Source organism: Globicephala melas, chromosome 1, assembly GCF_963455315.2.
Source record: "Globicephala melas chromosome 1, mGloMel1.2, whole genome shotgun sequence".
In the NCBI taxonomy this organism is placed as follows: domain Eukaryota; kingdom Metazoa; phylum Chordata; class Mammalia; order Artiodactyla; family Delphinidae; genus Globicephala; species Globicephala melas.
Genome location: NC_083314.1, coordinates 83,325,485 through 83,343,328, shown reverse-complemented (window position 1 = coordinate 83,343,328; position 17,844 = coordinate 83,325,485). Strand labels below are relative to the sequence as shown.

The 17,844-nt window shown below is 42.0% G+C and overlaps 1 protein-coding gene across 1 annotated transcript in view; it reads right to left on the bottom strand.

Annotated features, from left to right (window-relative positions):
* Nucleotides 1-17,844, bottom strand: part of TBX15 (T-box transcription factor 15) — a 98,484-nt gene that overhangs the window by 17,273 nt on the left and 63,367 nt on the right. The window contains exons 4-6 of the mRNA XM_030869213.2: nucleotides 16,737-16,908; nucleotides 15,452-15,619; nucleotides 6,536-6,600 (exon numbers count right to left, since the gene is read on the bottom strand). Of these exons, the coding sequence (XP_030725073.1) occupies nucleotides 6,536-6,600; nucleotides 15,452-15,619; nucleotides 16,737-16,908 (405 nt within the window). The remainder of the gene's footprint in view (nucleotides 1-6,535; nucleotides 6,601-15,451; nucleotides 15,620-16,736; nucleotides 16,909-17,844) is intronic.

Sequence of the window (17,844 nt, the reverse complement as noted above, 5' to 3'; positions counted from 1 at the left end):
CATCGTGCCAAGGAGGTGGCTCTTCACTCTGTGAACATGGCCTTGGGACAGCAGCTGCTTAAGAGGAGGCATCACAAACAAATCTTTACTCCCAAATACTTTCCCCACAACCAGTAGAGAGTCCTTCCTTTGGGTTAAGTCTTAGCCTCGTTAAGCATCCTCTTCCAGCAAGTAAATACATCCATTCCTGTGATGTACCGAATGGCTCCATTTTTAGATCACCATCCCCCGACACATGTAAGGGACACTAGGCACTGGAAAGACTGTCACCAGCCACATTCCCAGCAAACAGCAGTGCTTGCTGGAAACACTCTGAGAATTAGCTCAGACTCAGTGCCTCCTACACTTCAAGCTGCAAGCCCTATTGTTTTTTTAGTGAGGGGCAACCTATTAAAACTACTTTCCCATGTAAACCAACCTCCCCATAATACAGGGCCTGCCACTGGCCCTTTCTGACAGTCCCTGCCTTGTGGAACTTGAGTGTCCTTGTTCAAGCCTCCAGGGGAGAACTCCACAGAGACAAAGACACCCTCCAAAAAAGCTGCAGCAACTCCCTGGACTACAGAAGGGCCACTCCAAGGGGGAAACTGTCATGCAGCCATAGCAGTGGCTCCTGGAGCACCAGGCCAGTAAGGAGCATCTGGAGGAAACCATGTCACCTGGGACAATCCCCCTTGCCGTTGTTTTAGATACTATGGAAGCTGGAAGTACAGGTAAATCCCAAGGTCAAGACAGGATGAAGGTTGCTGACAGAGGAGAACCCAGGGTCACAGAGTCCACGGCACCTCTAAAACAAGTTCATAGAACCTTCACTCCACTTGACAGGTCATAACTTTAATCCTCCCCTCTTTATGTATGTGTTTGCTTCGGAGGAAGTCGCTGGGAATTATATAAAAGTTCCCAAGCTTACTCGGGCTTTCGGTAAAATCTCGGCAGCCGCTCCTCACAGGGACAAAGTTTTCACTTTAGATGTGGGCTGAGACCCACAGAGTCTTTCCTTATGCTCATCTGTCTATCCCCTTTCAAGTGCAAGGTCTCTGCAGCGGCAATTCTCCCTCTAGCTGAGCACAGTGGGCTCCCCAGGCACGTGGACAGATAGACATCCCGAGGCTGCTTCTCAACCGTGAGACTCAGTGCAGAGACGACTGCTTCTCTTCAGCCTCACGCCCTTCGTCTTCTCTTTGTAAAGAACTGAACCATTGGGGTGGCCGTCACCAAAGATGTCATTTGACCTCTCAGTTTGCTACTGAGTGACCTTTCTCAACCAAACCTCACTCTGCTTGGGCTCATCCTCTGCGAGCCCTTCTTTCCTGAGGCTCATGCCTCTGGAACTTGCTGGGTGTCTTCCTTCTCCAGGGAGCCAGGCAGCACAGACATGCACCCACTGTGCAGAGCCAGCTCAGATGGCCTGAAGGGTGTGCATGTCTAATCTACAGTTAAGCTAAATCAGTGTCTTCCAGCAGCAGTCCGTCTCAGATTTGAATCAAAATTGCCCTTAATCTTTCAAACAAAGACTATTTATAGATTCACTCTTTCTTCCTTTCTCGGTTAGTATCTAAAACTAGCTCCCCATTCTTTCTCTACCTGACTCACCCTTAGTTGGGGTAAGGCTTTCTCACTCCCGAGGTCCTGGTTTTTAACTTCTCTGCCACTCGTCAACTCTGTTCAATGTTTTGTAACTAAATGTATGATTATTATTTTACTTTATATACCTGGCACTACAGGAAAAGAAATCTAAGAACAGGAAGTTGAAAAAGGTAGACTTCTTTCTTCAAAGGTCTTCATTCTAGCAGGGGCCAGACAGAACCCAGGAACACAGACCACACGACAAAACTTATTGTCAGGCCGAGGGAATCTATTTTCCCCCAGGAACAAGAAGGTGTTACTGTCTCCTCCTTATAGGAGGAATCTCCCACAGGTAATGCTGGATATCGCACCATGGGGCTAGGCCTGTTAAAGGTAAATATATATTGACCCTTTCACCCAAAGCTATATTTGGGCCACATAATTTCTGAGAAGTCTAGAAGGAAGAACAATTTAGACATAAACAATTTCCCTCCCATTGCAGAGACAATGCCTGGAAGCAAAATCTGTCAGTGTTTCCACGCCAAAAGAACCATATGTCTACTACTCTTCTCCATAACATGAACACACACACACACACACACACACACACACACACACACACTTTGGTGGAGACTTCTAATGAGGGACACAATTACATGGGAATGAAAAGTAGCAGCTCCGTAAGTAAAGGCTGAAGGGTGGTGACCTTCTCACACTGCAGCGTGAGAATGACATTTCTTAAAGAATCAGGAGGAACTATCATGGGCTCCGATGACGGTGATATCACAGAGCTGACACAGTGAACTCACTAGGACTCCTGTTGGGGTTCTGCATGGCCCAATGGATATCATCCCTTGTCCTCATTTGAACTCAGAATAAATTTCCAAGAAAGACCTAGGAGACTGATGTAGTAGAGACCAAAATACCAGTTTTATTATTGATAAAAAGTGTCTGGAGACTATAACATAGGTGTGAAGGCTGAAGGAGTGAGCTAGAACTCCCTGAAATAAGCTGACTTCCCAGAGCTGCAGGCCTCCTCTGCTGGGCTTACCACACAGTGGGAAGAGCCCAGATGGTACACTTTCTGCAGACAAGCGGGTCCTAAAGAGTTCCAGACTCAGCAGTCACATCAGTCACCTTGGTTCCCACTGAGGGGAAGGAGAAAGTGATGGGGCTAGAAGCCAGGAATACTTCTCATGGATATCTCTTTTCATTCAAATAAGAATGGGGACTAAGTGTCCTGGCCACAGCTGCCTCAAGTTCTTCTCCACACTCAGAGGGCACTGTTGTGAACCCAGCCAGCTTCTGATTGCCCTGCAGTGAGAGGCTTGCAGGATGAGAGAGACTCATGAGAGGCATTTCAAGAGAGTGCAGTGGGCGGCTGTGTCCTCCCCAGCTTTCCTCTCACACTCCCTTCTGGAGCCTCGGGATCGCACTGGCATGGATTGAGATCGACAAACCTGAACGTGTTTTGGTTTGAGGTTTGGCAATTTCTGTAACTCCAAAGTATTCCACAAATGTTTTGTGTTCTACAAAACCAAAAAATATTGGCCAAGCACTTTCCCCCCTAATTTTTAAGCTCACGTGTTTTTCAAGGAAATGTAATCCGTATGTTTGGGGTACATTTCTATGCAACTCATCAAACCATGCTCGTCTGTACGAGTCATTTGATGTCTAAAATGCATGGGGAAAATCACAGATTGATGAGAAGCACTGTGTTAGCACAAGCAGGGCCAGCGATGGGGCACTGGTGGGCACTGCTGGGAAGGCGGTGAACTAACTGGATTCTGGTTTTGGCACAGGCCACCTCTTCCCAAAGATTTATAAATAATCCCCTATATCCTCAGCCATCAATTTTCGCATCTGCAAAATGGCATTAATAATTCTTGCCCTCATCCTTCAGGCAGCTAGTGAGAGTTAAAGTGTGATTATCAGGTAATTTTGAGCTTTTTAAAGAGAAAATATAAGGGCTTCAATACTTGTCCCAACAAGTTGATTTTAGTCTAGCTTCCCAGAGTGCTGGAGGATGAAATGGCTTCTACCTTCCCTAATTCATCCTTGTCCCTTCATGACACAGGTGACTTCAGTCTCCTCATATCACAGTTTCACCTGCTAGGGACGTTCAGCCTGACTTCCTGTCCTTGACTATGGAACCCTTTTTTGGGATATAGGAAGTAAATGACACAGTCATGGGGAAGAGTCTACACACAGAGAGAATATAGGTTGATTTACGTGGAAAAGAGAAGGTTCTGGCTACTTGAGTAGGATCTTTAAGTGGATGAAGGGGGGTTAGAGAAAGAGCTCTATTCTCGGTATCTGTTGAAGATAAAATAAGTCAAGTTTAAACTGTTAGCATGATAAAGCACAAAGTGCACAGACTCTGACATCAGATGGACTTGGGTTTTCATCCCTTCTTCAATTTACTGTGTGACACTAGGAAAGCCGCTTAAACTCTCGGAGCCTGTTTCCTCATTTGTAAAATACAGGTTGCTTTAAAGATCAGAAAGAATGTAAGTAAAAGGTCTGGAACACAGTAAGTGTTCAATCACAAATAACTTCTATAATTACTGATATTACTTAAAACAGCCTGCAGATTTAATAGGACATAATGAAGAATTTCCATGCGATCAGAAATAAATAAATAAGGCACTGACATGGGCTAATGAAGATGCATAGTTTTGCTTTCCTGGAGTTCTTACAAAGAAGAGCAGCCCACCAGGCAGGACAGGCAAGTAACTGTCTGTCCTGAGCAGTAAGATATTCACCAGCCTTAAGGCAGACACAGGCCAGGGCCAAATGATGTGTCAAGGTCCTTTCTAGCCCAGTGAGAGGACAGAAGAACCTTGGGACTTTAACTGAGCTGTCATCACAATTTCCTAACCAGAGACAAATGCTTCAAGACACAAGGTCTTAATCTCAAGATTAAAGCGTGGCTCCAATTCCCAGCGCAAGCTCTAATGCTGGTCAATACAGCCACTCTATTCCAATTTTCTGTTCTAAGTCATGCCTCTGAAAAACAAGGAATCCAATGGGATGACAAAGCAAAGAAAAAAGAGACAAAAAGAAAGCAGTCTTTGGAGTGCCAAGAATAAAATAAACAAACACTAAATGCCACTGGAGATGCAGAAGGAAAGAAAAAGAAAGTAGTTGGATAACTAAAGTCAGTAGGGTTGGTCTCTGGAGACAGATGGTGATGTCTAGAGTGGAAATTCTTAACTTTTGGTCATAGACATTTTTGAAAATTTGAAGAAAGCTGTAAACCTCTCCCCAGAAAAATGCACACGGCTCATCCACACACACGTTTCCTTTCGATATCTGGGAACTCACAGAACTCCTGAAATGCATGCGTGGACCCCAAGCTAAAGATCTTAAACACCCTAGAGGCTTCTTTATGAAAGGCCAGCTTCTATTTGAGCTCCTTATCACTAACAATTTCCTCAATAAGCCCAGAAGGCAGAGCCCTGAAAAGGAGGCAACAGGAAATGGCTCACAGGCATGTTTTGTGACCTGGACATGGAATAGAAACTAATTGGGAGGAAGAGCACTGTCTATCTGAAATGGAAGGAATAAGTATTGGCTTCTTCATTGGCTAAATTTTGAAAACAAAGGCCTCTTATTTTAAACAAAGAGTCATTAACTGGAAAGCATTCAGCCTGGAGTCCATATGCCTGAGGCTATACAACTAACCAGTTGCTTGACCTAGAAAATATTACTCAATTTTGTCATCTTCAAACCAGAAGTTCAAGTGAATTTTACTCAATAGATGTGACCTTAAAAAATTCTGAGGAAAATAAAATTTTAAAGAAATCTAAGTGTATTTTAAATATGATAAAAGTTTCATAAAAAGTGCTTTCATATTCATTTTGTAAAGAAAATGATCACTACACACATCTGATTTTTAGCATAAACTAGGTTCTAATATAATGTGCTACACAGTTCACGAGGTGATTCTAAATATAATATTAGATAGTTTATCTGAAAACTCTTGAAGAGAAAATAGCAAAGATAAATCCTGACAAACTGTGTCATTCAGATGTAAAAAAAAGGCCCCCAAATTAGGAAAATGTCTGAACATTAAAGTAAATAGTTATTGCAAGGTCTACACACTTACAGGACACATGTGTCATATTTGCTGTTTCAGTATAGTTCATATAAAATGAAATTTTCTGATTGAATAATCTTCGATGTATCTGCTTTCCCTGCCAATTTCAGCTCTCTCCTAACTCTCTGTGAATAACAGATTTTAATTTTATATATGAAGAATGAGACAGGAAGGATTTAGACAGAAGCAGAGTTAACCAGAAAAATACCACAGTCCCTAAGGCTCTTTACAACAGGCACAAATAGTCCTACAAACGTCACCAATTCCTAAGAGTTCCACAGTATAACAACCTAATCATAACGATGATGCTGGGTCATCAAGAAAGAGTGTTCTATAAACTCTCTTTACTAAAGCAGAAAACATCTAGTAGAGTTTGGAAACATTTCCTAGGAGAAAAATGGTCAATTTTTAAACGAAGTTTTAGCTCTTACAGGGAATACTTTTCTGAAAAATTTTATTTGTCCACAATTCCTTTTTCCTGATAATGAAAAATAAAGGAGATATTACTATAGTTGCTGTAGCCACCTATAGACACTTATCAGAAAAAGTTGCAATCTTTTAATGACAATAAATCACTGTCAAATTTGTTTTAAGTGACTAAATTACCAAGTACGATGCAGGGAGAAAAACACCATGAGGGATTCAATCTGATGATTTACAGTGTGTTAACAAAGAATTTGGAGAGTTCAACCTTTGGGGGGCAGCTTTTTGATTCTTGGATTCATTTCTCTTTGCCTGCGGCAGCACAGTTGCCTAGCATGCAAACGTTCTCCAAAAAACCAGAGCCAGAAGCCACCAATGGGGCTTGGAGAAAAGAATGTCATATAGAAAAGAAAGGTCAGTGAGTCTCTTGCCCACTTTGCTCACCTGTTTCTTCCAGAATCTCTGAATCCTTTAGCAAAAGGGTTTCTGTCGATTTTTAATCTGGTGATCTGGAAACAAACAAAAAAAGCATGAATTGTATTTATATTAACTGACTTCTTTTTTGGTTGCTCCTAGAACGTTAGTAAAAATCACTCTGTCAACAACAGCTGTTGTTTTTATTTCGTTTCCTCTTAGTGTGAGATTTAGATTGAAGTTGATACAGGACTTGGTCCTGGCACACAGACGTCTGACCCATCGGACCCACATCTCCCTAAAAACCAAAGTTTTCCCAGTATGCGACTCTGTAAGCTCTCTTCTGCTCACCATCCTTGCCCCAAAATGGTGATAAATCACTTGCCCAGACAAGCAAAGGTGTCAAAATGGAAAATTGGACAGTGGTCAGATCCATAGTGCCTGACACACAGGAGACAGTTGAAACATGCTTGTTGAATGAATGAGTAAATGAATGAGTGAGCAAGTGAGTGAAGAACGAATGAATGGGTTCAGTCAATCCAACCAGTGCAATCAGGTCACCAGACAACATGCCTCAGCCTGAAAGAACCAAATAGTTGACTGCGTTTCCCATTTCACTTAAGTTGTGCCTTTCTTGCCGCTAGGGGTTGTTCATTTGATGACCTAAAATGGTCTTGTAAAAGACACAAAAAAGTAGCTGGACTTTTGTCAAGGTTGCATCCAAAGAAAAATCTACAAATGTGGGACGGGATGGGGCAGGACACAGTGCAACTCACCCAGTCTCCAAGTCCCACAAGCCAATCAGAAGAAACAAAGAAGCAGCTTCATAAGGCTAAGCAAATCCAGTGCAAACAGTTGTATGACCTGGGTTGGATGAGTCCTTAGTAGACATCTGGTTCGACCTCCACTCAGTGCGAGAGTCCCTCTCTATTGCATCCTATCTTAGTCTCCTCCCACTCTGCAACCGTATATATTACCCTCTCGCCTCCAGACTAGAATGGCCTGACCAACGAATTCCATCTGCGCTCTTGTGTTTCCGCCTTTAGCCTTTGTCATGGAAGGCATTTGGATACCTTCTGTCTGAACCTGATGTTAATGACTCGCTACATTCAAGCGATAGAGACTTAGAGGTGGGGGTTAAGGAGCTCAGGAAAGGAGGAAAGTCACTCTCAATAGAAGGTAATTCTGAAAGGAAGGGGATCTCATTTTCAAGACACTCTTCCCATTTCTGATCACTGTAGAATTTATCACTAGGATGGCTGAAGTTGTTTCTTGGGTTGCAAATCTTTCCAAGTCCCTCTTCTGTCTCACTTCGTCAGAGTGGAATTTCCTAAAGCCACATTCTAAATACGTCTTTAAAACGCAGTGTGAGATTCTGACAGACTCTGACTTGAAAGTACCAAATTTTTTTTTCCCCCTAAACGTCCTTTGCCTCTAGAGTGGCACACTAATAATGTAGTACTCATAATGAAGCAAAAGCAATTTTACATCTATTTCATAGACCAGAGCAGGAGCCTGAAGCGTTGGCTTTCTAAAGTCTAGCGTCTGCCCTGTGAGTATTGTATTGAGTTTAAAGATTGTCACTGCTTTTCTGTTGTTGACTTAAAATCAGTTCTTTCTTCCTCCATAATCCCCAGCAATAAACCACACACCATATTTTCTTTTCAAGTTGGGGTTATAATATTTTATTTTCTCCTTCAAGTTGGCTTATCCTGTCTGACTCCTTTATGATAGGGGTTTCTGATATATGATTGTGCTGCTATGTTTTGGGGGCACAGACCCCTGTAAATATAACGACCTTCTATTTCACGGTCCTGGGAGAAATGGTTGAAAACCAGTTCCCCAGAGCTCCCTGTATCACAGGCCAAGGAGTCTGCATGGAGATTTAATAGACAAATGACACCAAATGTTAGGAAACACAACACCTCTCTACTTGTTTCAAAGTTTTTATTGTGGGATTTGGACCGCTTTATGAAGAGTGTGATCGTGCTACTCGTTATTCATTTATTATCAAGTGCCTTTTGTGTGCAAAGCAATGTGACAGGTAGCACAGGTGACAGCGTGGCAGACAGTCAGTATACGGCTGTGTATCATCCCCCCCAAGAAATTTATAATTGAGGAGAAAAAAGAAGACATACATATTAATAATTACAATGTAAAACAGAAAGTGATAAGGTTTGAAATAAAGGTAAAGTGCCCCAAGAGCTTAGAGGAAGCAGTAATTGCTCCGAGCTGAAAGGCTCTGGGGTTTCACTTTAGTGGAAGCACGTGAGCCAAGCTGGGAAGGATGCATAGGATTTTCATGAAAACTGCAAAAAGGGGAGAAAGGAACAAGGGAAGCATTTCAGAAAAAAGGTCCTATGTAAGCCATAGAATTGAAGTGGGAAGGAATGAAGCATTTTTGAGAAACACTGAAGATTCCAATTTGACCAGAGCACAGGGTACAGGAAGAGAAGCAGTGAGAAAGAAAGCTGAGATGCTGGCCTGAGGCCACATCATGAAAAGCCTTTACTACCCTGCAGACACTTAGATACCTTATAGGTAGAAGAGAGCAATTCTAGCTATCCAAACCAAATTATGATCCCAGTTAATGCTTGTGCTGACAACTTAGGCTATATCTACAAATAGCAAGGGTAACAATGAGAGTATTTTGGAGGAATAAATCAATGTATTCACAACCTCAATAATCCTTAGTTTCTAATAGTCCCATGGTTTCCATATCAAGAAACTCCTGGTAGACTCAGTATAGAAAGGGATGCAAATGACAGCTTGCTGTCCTACAGGAGACAAGGATGTTGCATAAGGTGAATTCTCATCAGGTAGAAAAAGAAGTAAAAATCCTCCCCTTCCACTCCACTGGAACATGAGAAGAGAGGAGAGAGACAGAAGAGAAGCAATCAGTTAGACTTACATGTGCCTTAGCTTTCTACTCAAACCAAAAGCCAAGGGTGGTGGGGGAGACTCAGAGGAACACGGGCAGGGTCACCTCCATACACACATGGGGGTGGCTGCACCAGTATAAGTGCTGTAGGAAGAGGCCTGAGTTAGGATCCCCAAGCCTTCCATGGCCCTTCGGCAGTGGGTCAGGGACTCAGAGGTCCTCACATGCCATGACAGGGAAGGCAGGGTGACCCCGACATAGAGGTGCTACAGTCCAGACAGGAGTCAAACAGAGGCCCTGGATGAGAACTGAGGTGAGGCTGAGTCATTCAGGGAGGCCCAGGAGGTCCAACTGAGGCAAGAACACAAAAGCACAAGGTCAGCAGTCTCCTGCCAGTAAAACAAATCAACACAAGGAATCCCAGGACCAGCCCAGACCTGACCCCACTCCAGCAGAGGCCAGTGAGGCCCAGAGAACAGCACAGGGGTCCACAAGCAACCACAGTGAGGGCTCAGAAACCTCACTGCCTCCACCCCTGCCCATGCACCGTACATCTAGAGGCCGTCTGGAGGAGGAGGCGAGGCCCATTTGAATAGTTAATTTTCAACCCTCCCCTCAATTATATTTATCAACTAGGCTCAAATATGGCGGTCGATCTCCACCTCGTCACCTTAGACCAGGTCAGTGTCGTATTTTGACTAAACTACTCTAAATACTCTTCAAACTGATCTCCCTTCTTCCACTCTTTTCCCTGTCCAATCTCTTCATTCAGCAACCAAAGCGATCTTGGTTAACGCACCATAGTTGGACGATGTCATTCCTTCAGTGCCTACCACTATGCTCAGAATTCAATCCAAACTCCTTGCCTGGCCTTGCGGGGCCAGCATGCCCTGACCCCTGCCTATCTCTCCATCCCCACCCACCCTCCCCCGACTCTGGCCCCCAGGCTCCAGGCAACCTGAGCTGCTCTCAGTGCTGGCATGTGCCAAGCTCTTTTCCTGCTCAGATTCCTCACGTGCACTCTACCTCCAGACCGAAATGCTCTCTTCTGTACTCTTCATATAGCTGACTCCTCATTCTAAGTCTGAATCTAAATGTTATCTCCTGAGAGGCATCTTCCTTGACCCATCCCTCCAAAATAGGATATTTCTGCCACTCTCTTTAACTACACCCTCTTTAATTCCATCTTTACTCTTAACCCAGTTGGTAATTATACATTTATTTTGTTGTTTACATATTTACTATGTGTCTCTCCCCCTAGACTACAACTAGGAACCCTGTCTATTTGATATACCATTTTATGAAACAGAACCGAATATGACATGCTATTCATGCTCAATGAATATTTGTTCAGTGAATGCATGGAGTGAGGGAGTAAATGAATGAATGAGGATGCGGGAAACAGAAATCACCAGTCCCAAAGCCATCACAAGCCTTAGAGGATACAAATCAAACAACTCCCCCAATCCCATTTGCTTTCACTGTAGGCATTACAGACAAAAGTCTTGAATGTCTTTCCAGTCAGAACAAGGTCTATTAGTAACTTCCATCGTAGCTAAAGCTATGCCACAGCAGTCATGCTCAAACTTGGTCTGATGATAATGAGGCAACATGGAAAATACAGAGGCTGTGGAAGCATTTTTCTTCCCTGATTTTCTTTCCATAACCTTATACTGATGTGTATAGTCTGAGTTATTGAAGACTATGGGATATAAGGGGGTAATTACTGGCTTGCCACCATTCATTTTAATCATTTTCCCTCACTATTTTGCCTAGTAACATAGAGGCAGTTAATAAATGAGGTATACCTCACCATGCACAGTGCAGACAGAAATAGCACAACCTACAAAGAAAATGAAACCTGAATATTCTCAGTATAATTTTACAGGACCAAGGCTCAAAGAGACTTCCCTTATTAACACTCTTATTCTTATTTTTTTTTACCATATTGCTTGAAAAGCATTCCATCAGGATAAAAAAAAATTTTAAGCCAACATAAAAAAAAATTCTGCACTAATTTGATTGGAAAGTTAGAGCAAAACTGGCTCAATAGTTCAGGATCTAATGAGTGGCTCAGAAATCCTATTGAATTTGCTTATACAACCCTGGCTGTGGTTTCAGACTTCCTATGTAGTTCATGTAGCCAATTCTCATCAAGAAATAAGACTGTATTACCTGAGGAGAACATGGCTGTGTCATTTTGAAATCTAGTTTCCTGTTTGGAAAAAAGAAAAACAAATCAAGGTTCAGCAGTCTTTTTCCCTTAGAAAAGACAAAGACTCTGCAGTGGAAATTTCCTGCTAATTCCATGAGGCCATATTGGCGTCAGCTTCTTCCAAGGAAAAGCATTAAGTGTAGGATCACCTTTATTCCCACTTCTACCACCTCGTTCTCCATGATGAGAGTCTGGGCATGGTGTACTTTCCTCTCTGCGATAAGCCTGCCAAGTTGGCACTCCAAGAGCAAATAATAGTAATAATAACTTCAGTATGCTAGCGGCCCTGGGAGTCTATGCATCAGTCAGCAAGGGTGAGAAGGAATGGGAAGGGGGGAAAGAAAAGCATAATCTATTTCATGAAAATAGAAACTCTTTCTTCATACTTCACTCCTACTTATATCCAAGGAAGCAGAACCATGGATACATAAGGAAACTGGTAGTAGAGGTATGCTGGCTAATTATTCAGTCATTTTCCAAGCATGTAGTCAGTACTATGCATAGACTATAACTATCTTAGAATTATGGAAATGGAAGGGTCCTTCCTCCTCATTAGTGGTTTTTGGGCTTCAAAATGTCATAGGCCAATTCTAATCCCCTCCCCTTCCAACATGTGAAGGATCAACAATGGCATTACAATTTTTTATTCTACCAGATAAAGAGAATTAACAGCTCTCTATTATCTCCTGCCATCATTATTCCATAAAATAAATGAGATTTTAGTAACAAACTGAAGCCCAGAAAGAGAAAATAGCTTGCTCAGAGTGACACAGGTAGCTAGTGGAGAATTTAGGACCAAAACCCAGGTCTCCAAATGCCTAACCCATTGCTATCTGTGGAACAGGACACTGTCTTTCCTTAGGAAGGCTAGGCAACAGCTCATTTCAGTTCCGTTCCCTCCATTGTCCTTCCTGACTTGTGCTCCTCCGAACAAGTCCCTGAGAGCAATGAGGATCTATCGCTGACTCTTCTCTCTTTCCTTTCTCATAGCTTTCCTAACCCTTCCCTTTAAAAAAAAAATGAAGTAAACAACTTTGCTTTAAAATATTATTTGTTCTCAATCTAGAAGGTTGAAGGAAATAAAAACACAGTAATCACTGAATATAGCTCACAAAAGAGAACAGTTTATGCTACCCAGCCTCTTCATGACAAGTCTGAAAATTATTGTTAGGTAACAGATCTGACTTACAGGATGCAGACCTCAAGACTCCTGGGGGAGAGACCTGAGGTTAGTTTGCTTTATTAGAAGGCACTGTATCCTATTAAATCATATCTACGCAGCTAAAGGGAATGTTAAACAATCACACTTGATTTACCCAGGGACTGGAGGCTTGTTAAACAGACAAAAGCTGTTATCTAGATTTTAAAATGGGCAGAATTGAGAATGACTCATCTATTTTGAATGTCAGCACATCATGAATTCACTAACGTGACATGAGAACAGAGAGATCAAGGTAGTTACCTATTGAATATAATACCTTCGAGAGCCCACATAGCTCCTCCAATTCCCAAGAATCTACTTTCTTCTTAATGAGCACTTTATTCTTTAAAATTGCCTTTATTCCCCACTAGCCTTCATGCCTGTGCAGGTGCAGGTATTTAGCAATGTAGGCTGACTACTGACAATTTGATGCCAGGTTTGTGTCAGTGACTTAATGCAGGTTCCCTCGTCTAGTCCTTATAATTCTATGAGGCCAGAACATTTTCAGACCAGGAAACACAAGTTGAAAGGGGTTAAGAAACTTGCTCAAGGTCACACAATTCACCAGTGAAAAGGTCAGAAACCAAACTAGATATGCCTACTACCAAGTCCCATGATCTTAGTCATGGCATCCTACCCCCACCAAACCACCACTGCCCCACTCAAGTCCAAATATAGACAAAATATTTATATGAATAGAATGTACTCAGGTGCAGGAACACTGTGAAATAATGCAGAGGAAGTGAAAGGGATTTCAGGTACCCATGTTTGGTCTTCACAGTGCGCTGTAGGTTTTTAGTTTTAGCTTGGGTCATACTGACCCTTCTTGGCCTCTAGAACCGATCTTAGTGAGGCAGTGGAATGGTCATTTATCAGTGTTCTAGTTTGCTCTACCAACTACGTTCTAGAGTCATATTTATTGCCACATCTGTCTGTCTTCATGAGAAAGTAACGATAAAAATGGCGGCTGGGGTAGTCTTGGAAAAAATCCAATTTTCCGAAGAACTTAGACTTATATTCCCCCTTTCCTGTAACACAGTTAATCCCAGAGTTCCAGCTGCTCAAAAGCCATGTCTATATTGCTGCTCTGTCTAGCATCAGAGCTTAAAACATCTTGATTATTAAAGTTTTCTGTAAAGACTCTCCACGGTCTCTGCAATTTTACTATCTGAAGAGTTCGAGAGAGCTTAATAATTTTAAAATAGCGTCCATGGCAAACTAAAGCTCTTCTTCTACTTTAGATCAAATGCGGCATCTAAAAGGAAAGTCCAAAGTTGGGAACACTTTACAGCTGCTGAGAAAGCCCAGCAACCGTAGAGCACTTAACATTTATTGGACTAAAGGGTTGTTGTATATCAAATTCCCCTGAAGGTAAAAAGCATCTAAGGAATTTTATCAGGACGTGCCATGAAAGATAGAAAAATTCTTTCTACTGTATACGAACTAAAGATTGTATCACTCACCTCCATCTGCCTGTTACATACTAAGCCCTTGATAAATATTTAGTAAATCAATGTTTTTCCTCATTGCTTTCTTTGTCAGAGCACAGTATCCATTATAAAAGGTATTAAGTACGATAGTATACGTCCACTTTGCTCCAAGCAGGCCCAAAATAAAAGTAAGCAGACTTTCAAACTAAATAAACAAGCAAAAACTGTTTTAGAAAAGAATTCACTGCAGGATCCTACGCATTAGACAATTTACCAAAATAGGAAATACAATCTAACTTACAAAAATGAGATTCACACACAACTTTCAGAGAACTGCATAAAGTGAGATCACTTGTGAATCCAACCAGTCACCCTCCTCAGAAAAAGAACATTGTTTAGAAATGCCCACAGTAATTCCAGACTTGGCCTCTCTCTTCCCCTCACCCACTCATTGTCTAAGTAGTGTCTCAATGTCAGAAAAAGCATCAGTTCTTCCACACAAACTTCCCTCATTCCCCAAACCAAAACAAAAAAACAAACAAAAAACTGTGTCCACATCTCTGTTGTTAAGTTATTCCACTGTATTATCATTATGTATTTATGTGTCTTTCACTCAACTAAAACTCTTCTTTTCTTAGGGAGAAATGCCTTAATCTGCTAAGCTTAGAATATCGTAAATTCTCAATAAATATTAATGGAATGAATGAATATATTACTAACATAAAAACATACACATCTTAGGGTGTGGCTGGTGAGCACATGGAGGCCAATTTAGTCTGAAAGTGTAAATGGAAGCAGTGGGTCTGACATAGAGTTTGAGAGGCTTGATGACTTTGATGTAGCCTGATGGACGGCTCCACGGAGAGGATAAGAGGGAAGGAATGAATCAAACCTCAGGAATTTCAAGTGATGAGGAACATTTGCCAGGATGTAGTAGAGATCATGAAACATGGGTACAAGTACAGAGAGACATGAAAATGACTTAGGAGGTTTGGTCCTCCTGGTCAAAGATCTTGCCTCTGATCTAAATCTAGACTCTGACAGCTGCTACTAGGCATTACCCCCTTGTCATCACCAGTGCCGCGTGTGCGCCGCCAGCCTGGTGTCTCTCATTCCAGCATTTCAGTGCCATGCAGAAGGACTAAGCACTCTTACAAAAGGATGAGTAAACTCCTTTAAAAGCGGCTGCAGCAGGAGACTCTCCAAGGCAGCCTCTTACCTGCTGGTTCTGATAGGCTGTGACTGTGGTAAACACGGTCTCAGGAAAGTTGAATGTTTTCACTCCATCCCCAACAGGAACGGCTTTGGTGGGTGAAAGGTCGCTGCTGAAATCCTTGCGAATCACATGAACCCGAGGCTGGTATTTGTGCATAGAGTGAAGAATGATCTGAAATGAGAAGGGGAAACATTACTCCAGCGTTGTCTCTAAGGTCCCTACATCTTTTCCAGCTCTCATGCAAACAAAATTACAGGATAAAAGCGTTACAGGAAGAGCACAGTTTAGAGGTGGGATGTATGGGAAACTGGAAATCAGCGTACTTTCCCATGGCTGGAAGGACTAAGTGATCGGATAGCATCACATCACATGAAACCATGTAGCAAATATCCCAATCGTAGGTGGCGAGTGCAATATGTTTGCTTTAATTGGATAAATACTGAATGAATTGGTTCCAGTACCAGCAGACATCACTCCACTAAAAGGTCTCAGAACCTCTGCCATGTGACAGTTGTTCCCTCCTGCTTCAAATTTTCAGCACGAGTTCATCTGTCTTTAAATTCTACAAGCTATTATTTGCACTTTGTTATTGATTTTACGGACATTCTCTTATGTCATGTCAGAGTTAAGGGTATATGCGTCTTCTCTCTTCCTTGGAAAATTATCATTTCCCTAAAGATAGGAGCCATGGTTTTAGCTTCTTTCATCTCCCCATATCATCCAGTATGAATCCCAGCATTCAGTGAAAATTCAGTATGTGTTTTACTGCCAAAAATAAATTAATAACATCAGTTGCACCAATTATACCTGGCAAGCCTTACAACCTATTCTTCTCTTATAAATTCATAAATTTCTTGACCAATCAGCCAGAACTGTCCCCCAACAGTTTCCCTGAGTTTACTGTCCTGTGAGTTATTCTATTAAATACTGTGATTTATTCACCATTTTAAAATGTGTCCTCTGTTTCTGTCGCTGAATTCTCCTGACTTGACCGTGAGTTCCTGGAGCACAAGAGCTCTGTCTGATAAACACAACCTGACTTACGGCAGATGTTTGCTAAATGTTAGATTTGTAATAAATGTAATTTCACAAAAGGAAAAAAAGACTTTTATGCTTACTTACTTAAAATGACTCAAAGATTCATTTGAGATTCTCAAAATCTCAAATGAATTTAAGAATCTCAAAAATATTCTTATTTTACATGTTTGAAAAAAGCCTGGGGCTAGTTATTTCTAGAGCAAAAGAGGGGGAAGAGGGAGGAAGAGGAAGATGGGATTATTTGACTCACATGTCCTTGATCATCCAATTCATTGTTGGTCAGCTTGAGTTTGTCGAAACTGACCACCTGTCTCATCCAAGTATCTCCAGAAGCTAGGGAATCAGGGTGTATATAAACTCTTGGGGGCACAGGGGAATCAGCATTGCCAGCCACCATCCACTTGGAGCTGTGATACACATATCTGAGACAGAGAGGGAGAGAGGAGAACTCAGACACAGATGCAGAGAGGGAATAGAGGCCCAGGAAACAATTAGGGACAGGAGGGAGGAGACACAAAGAGATGAGAAGAATGGAGTAGGATGGATTAAACAGAGAATACAGAGGAGAAAGAGAGAAGGGTGGATAACCAGGGAATATGAAATAGAGATGGAAATGGAAAACAAGATGAGTGGGGGAGGGCAGGAAAGTGTTGTAGTTAATGATCAAAGCTGCAGCTCTCACAAGGAAAACATTCTCACAGTCCTTTTTCTTTCTTCTTCCTCTCCTTGCCTTGCACCCCTGTGTGCACACAGGCATCCTGAACCCACGTGTTTAGCTATGGAAAAAGTATTTTACTGCAACCTTTCACCTTTCAAATGCAAACCATATAATCCATTGGCCACTTGTTCAGGATTTGGTTCCTTATTAAAAACATCTTCCATATTGTCCTATAAAACACAGCCATGTGCAGAGACCCTCCAAGCCTCTCACTTGTTAACCATTTCCTAGCTAAGAGTCTGAATTTAGAAGCATTTCAATGAAAACCTAGTTTTGAACATCATCATCTTCCACATTATTTTCCCACAAAGTCACTGGAAGTGAGACTAGGTTAATCAAAGTCTTCCCAATAAGTGGGAAGACTTAGCAGTGTTTCTGGGAATGGCTGCACTAAGGCAGAGACCTCCATTTTCATTGAAATGGAGGATGTTTTTAAAGAAAAGAGCATCTCCCCTCCTAAGTCCTACATCAAGACCACTTCTTTCTTAGCCAGCTCGCCCTCTAAGATACAAGTAATGGTCTTCTCTATTCACCTCTCACCTCCAAATTCATGGGCTCAGGGCCACGTTCTGAAATATCTCAAAAATGAGCCATGACTCACTGATTTGACTGAGAGCTCAGGAGATCAATTAAGCCACAA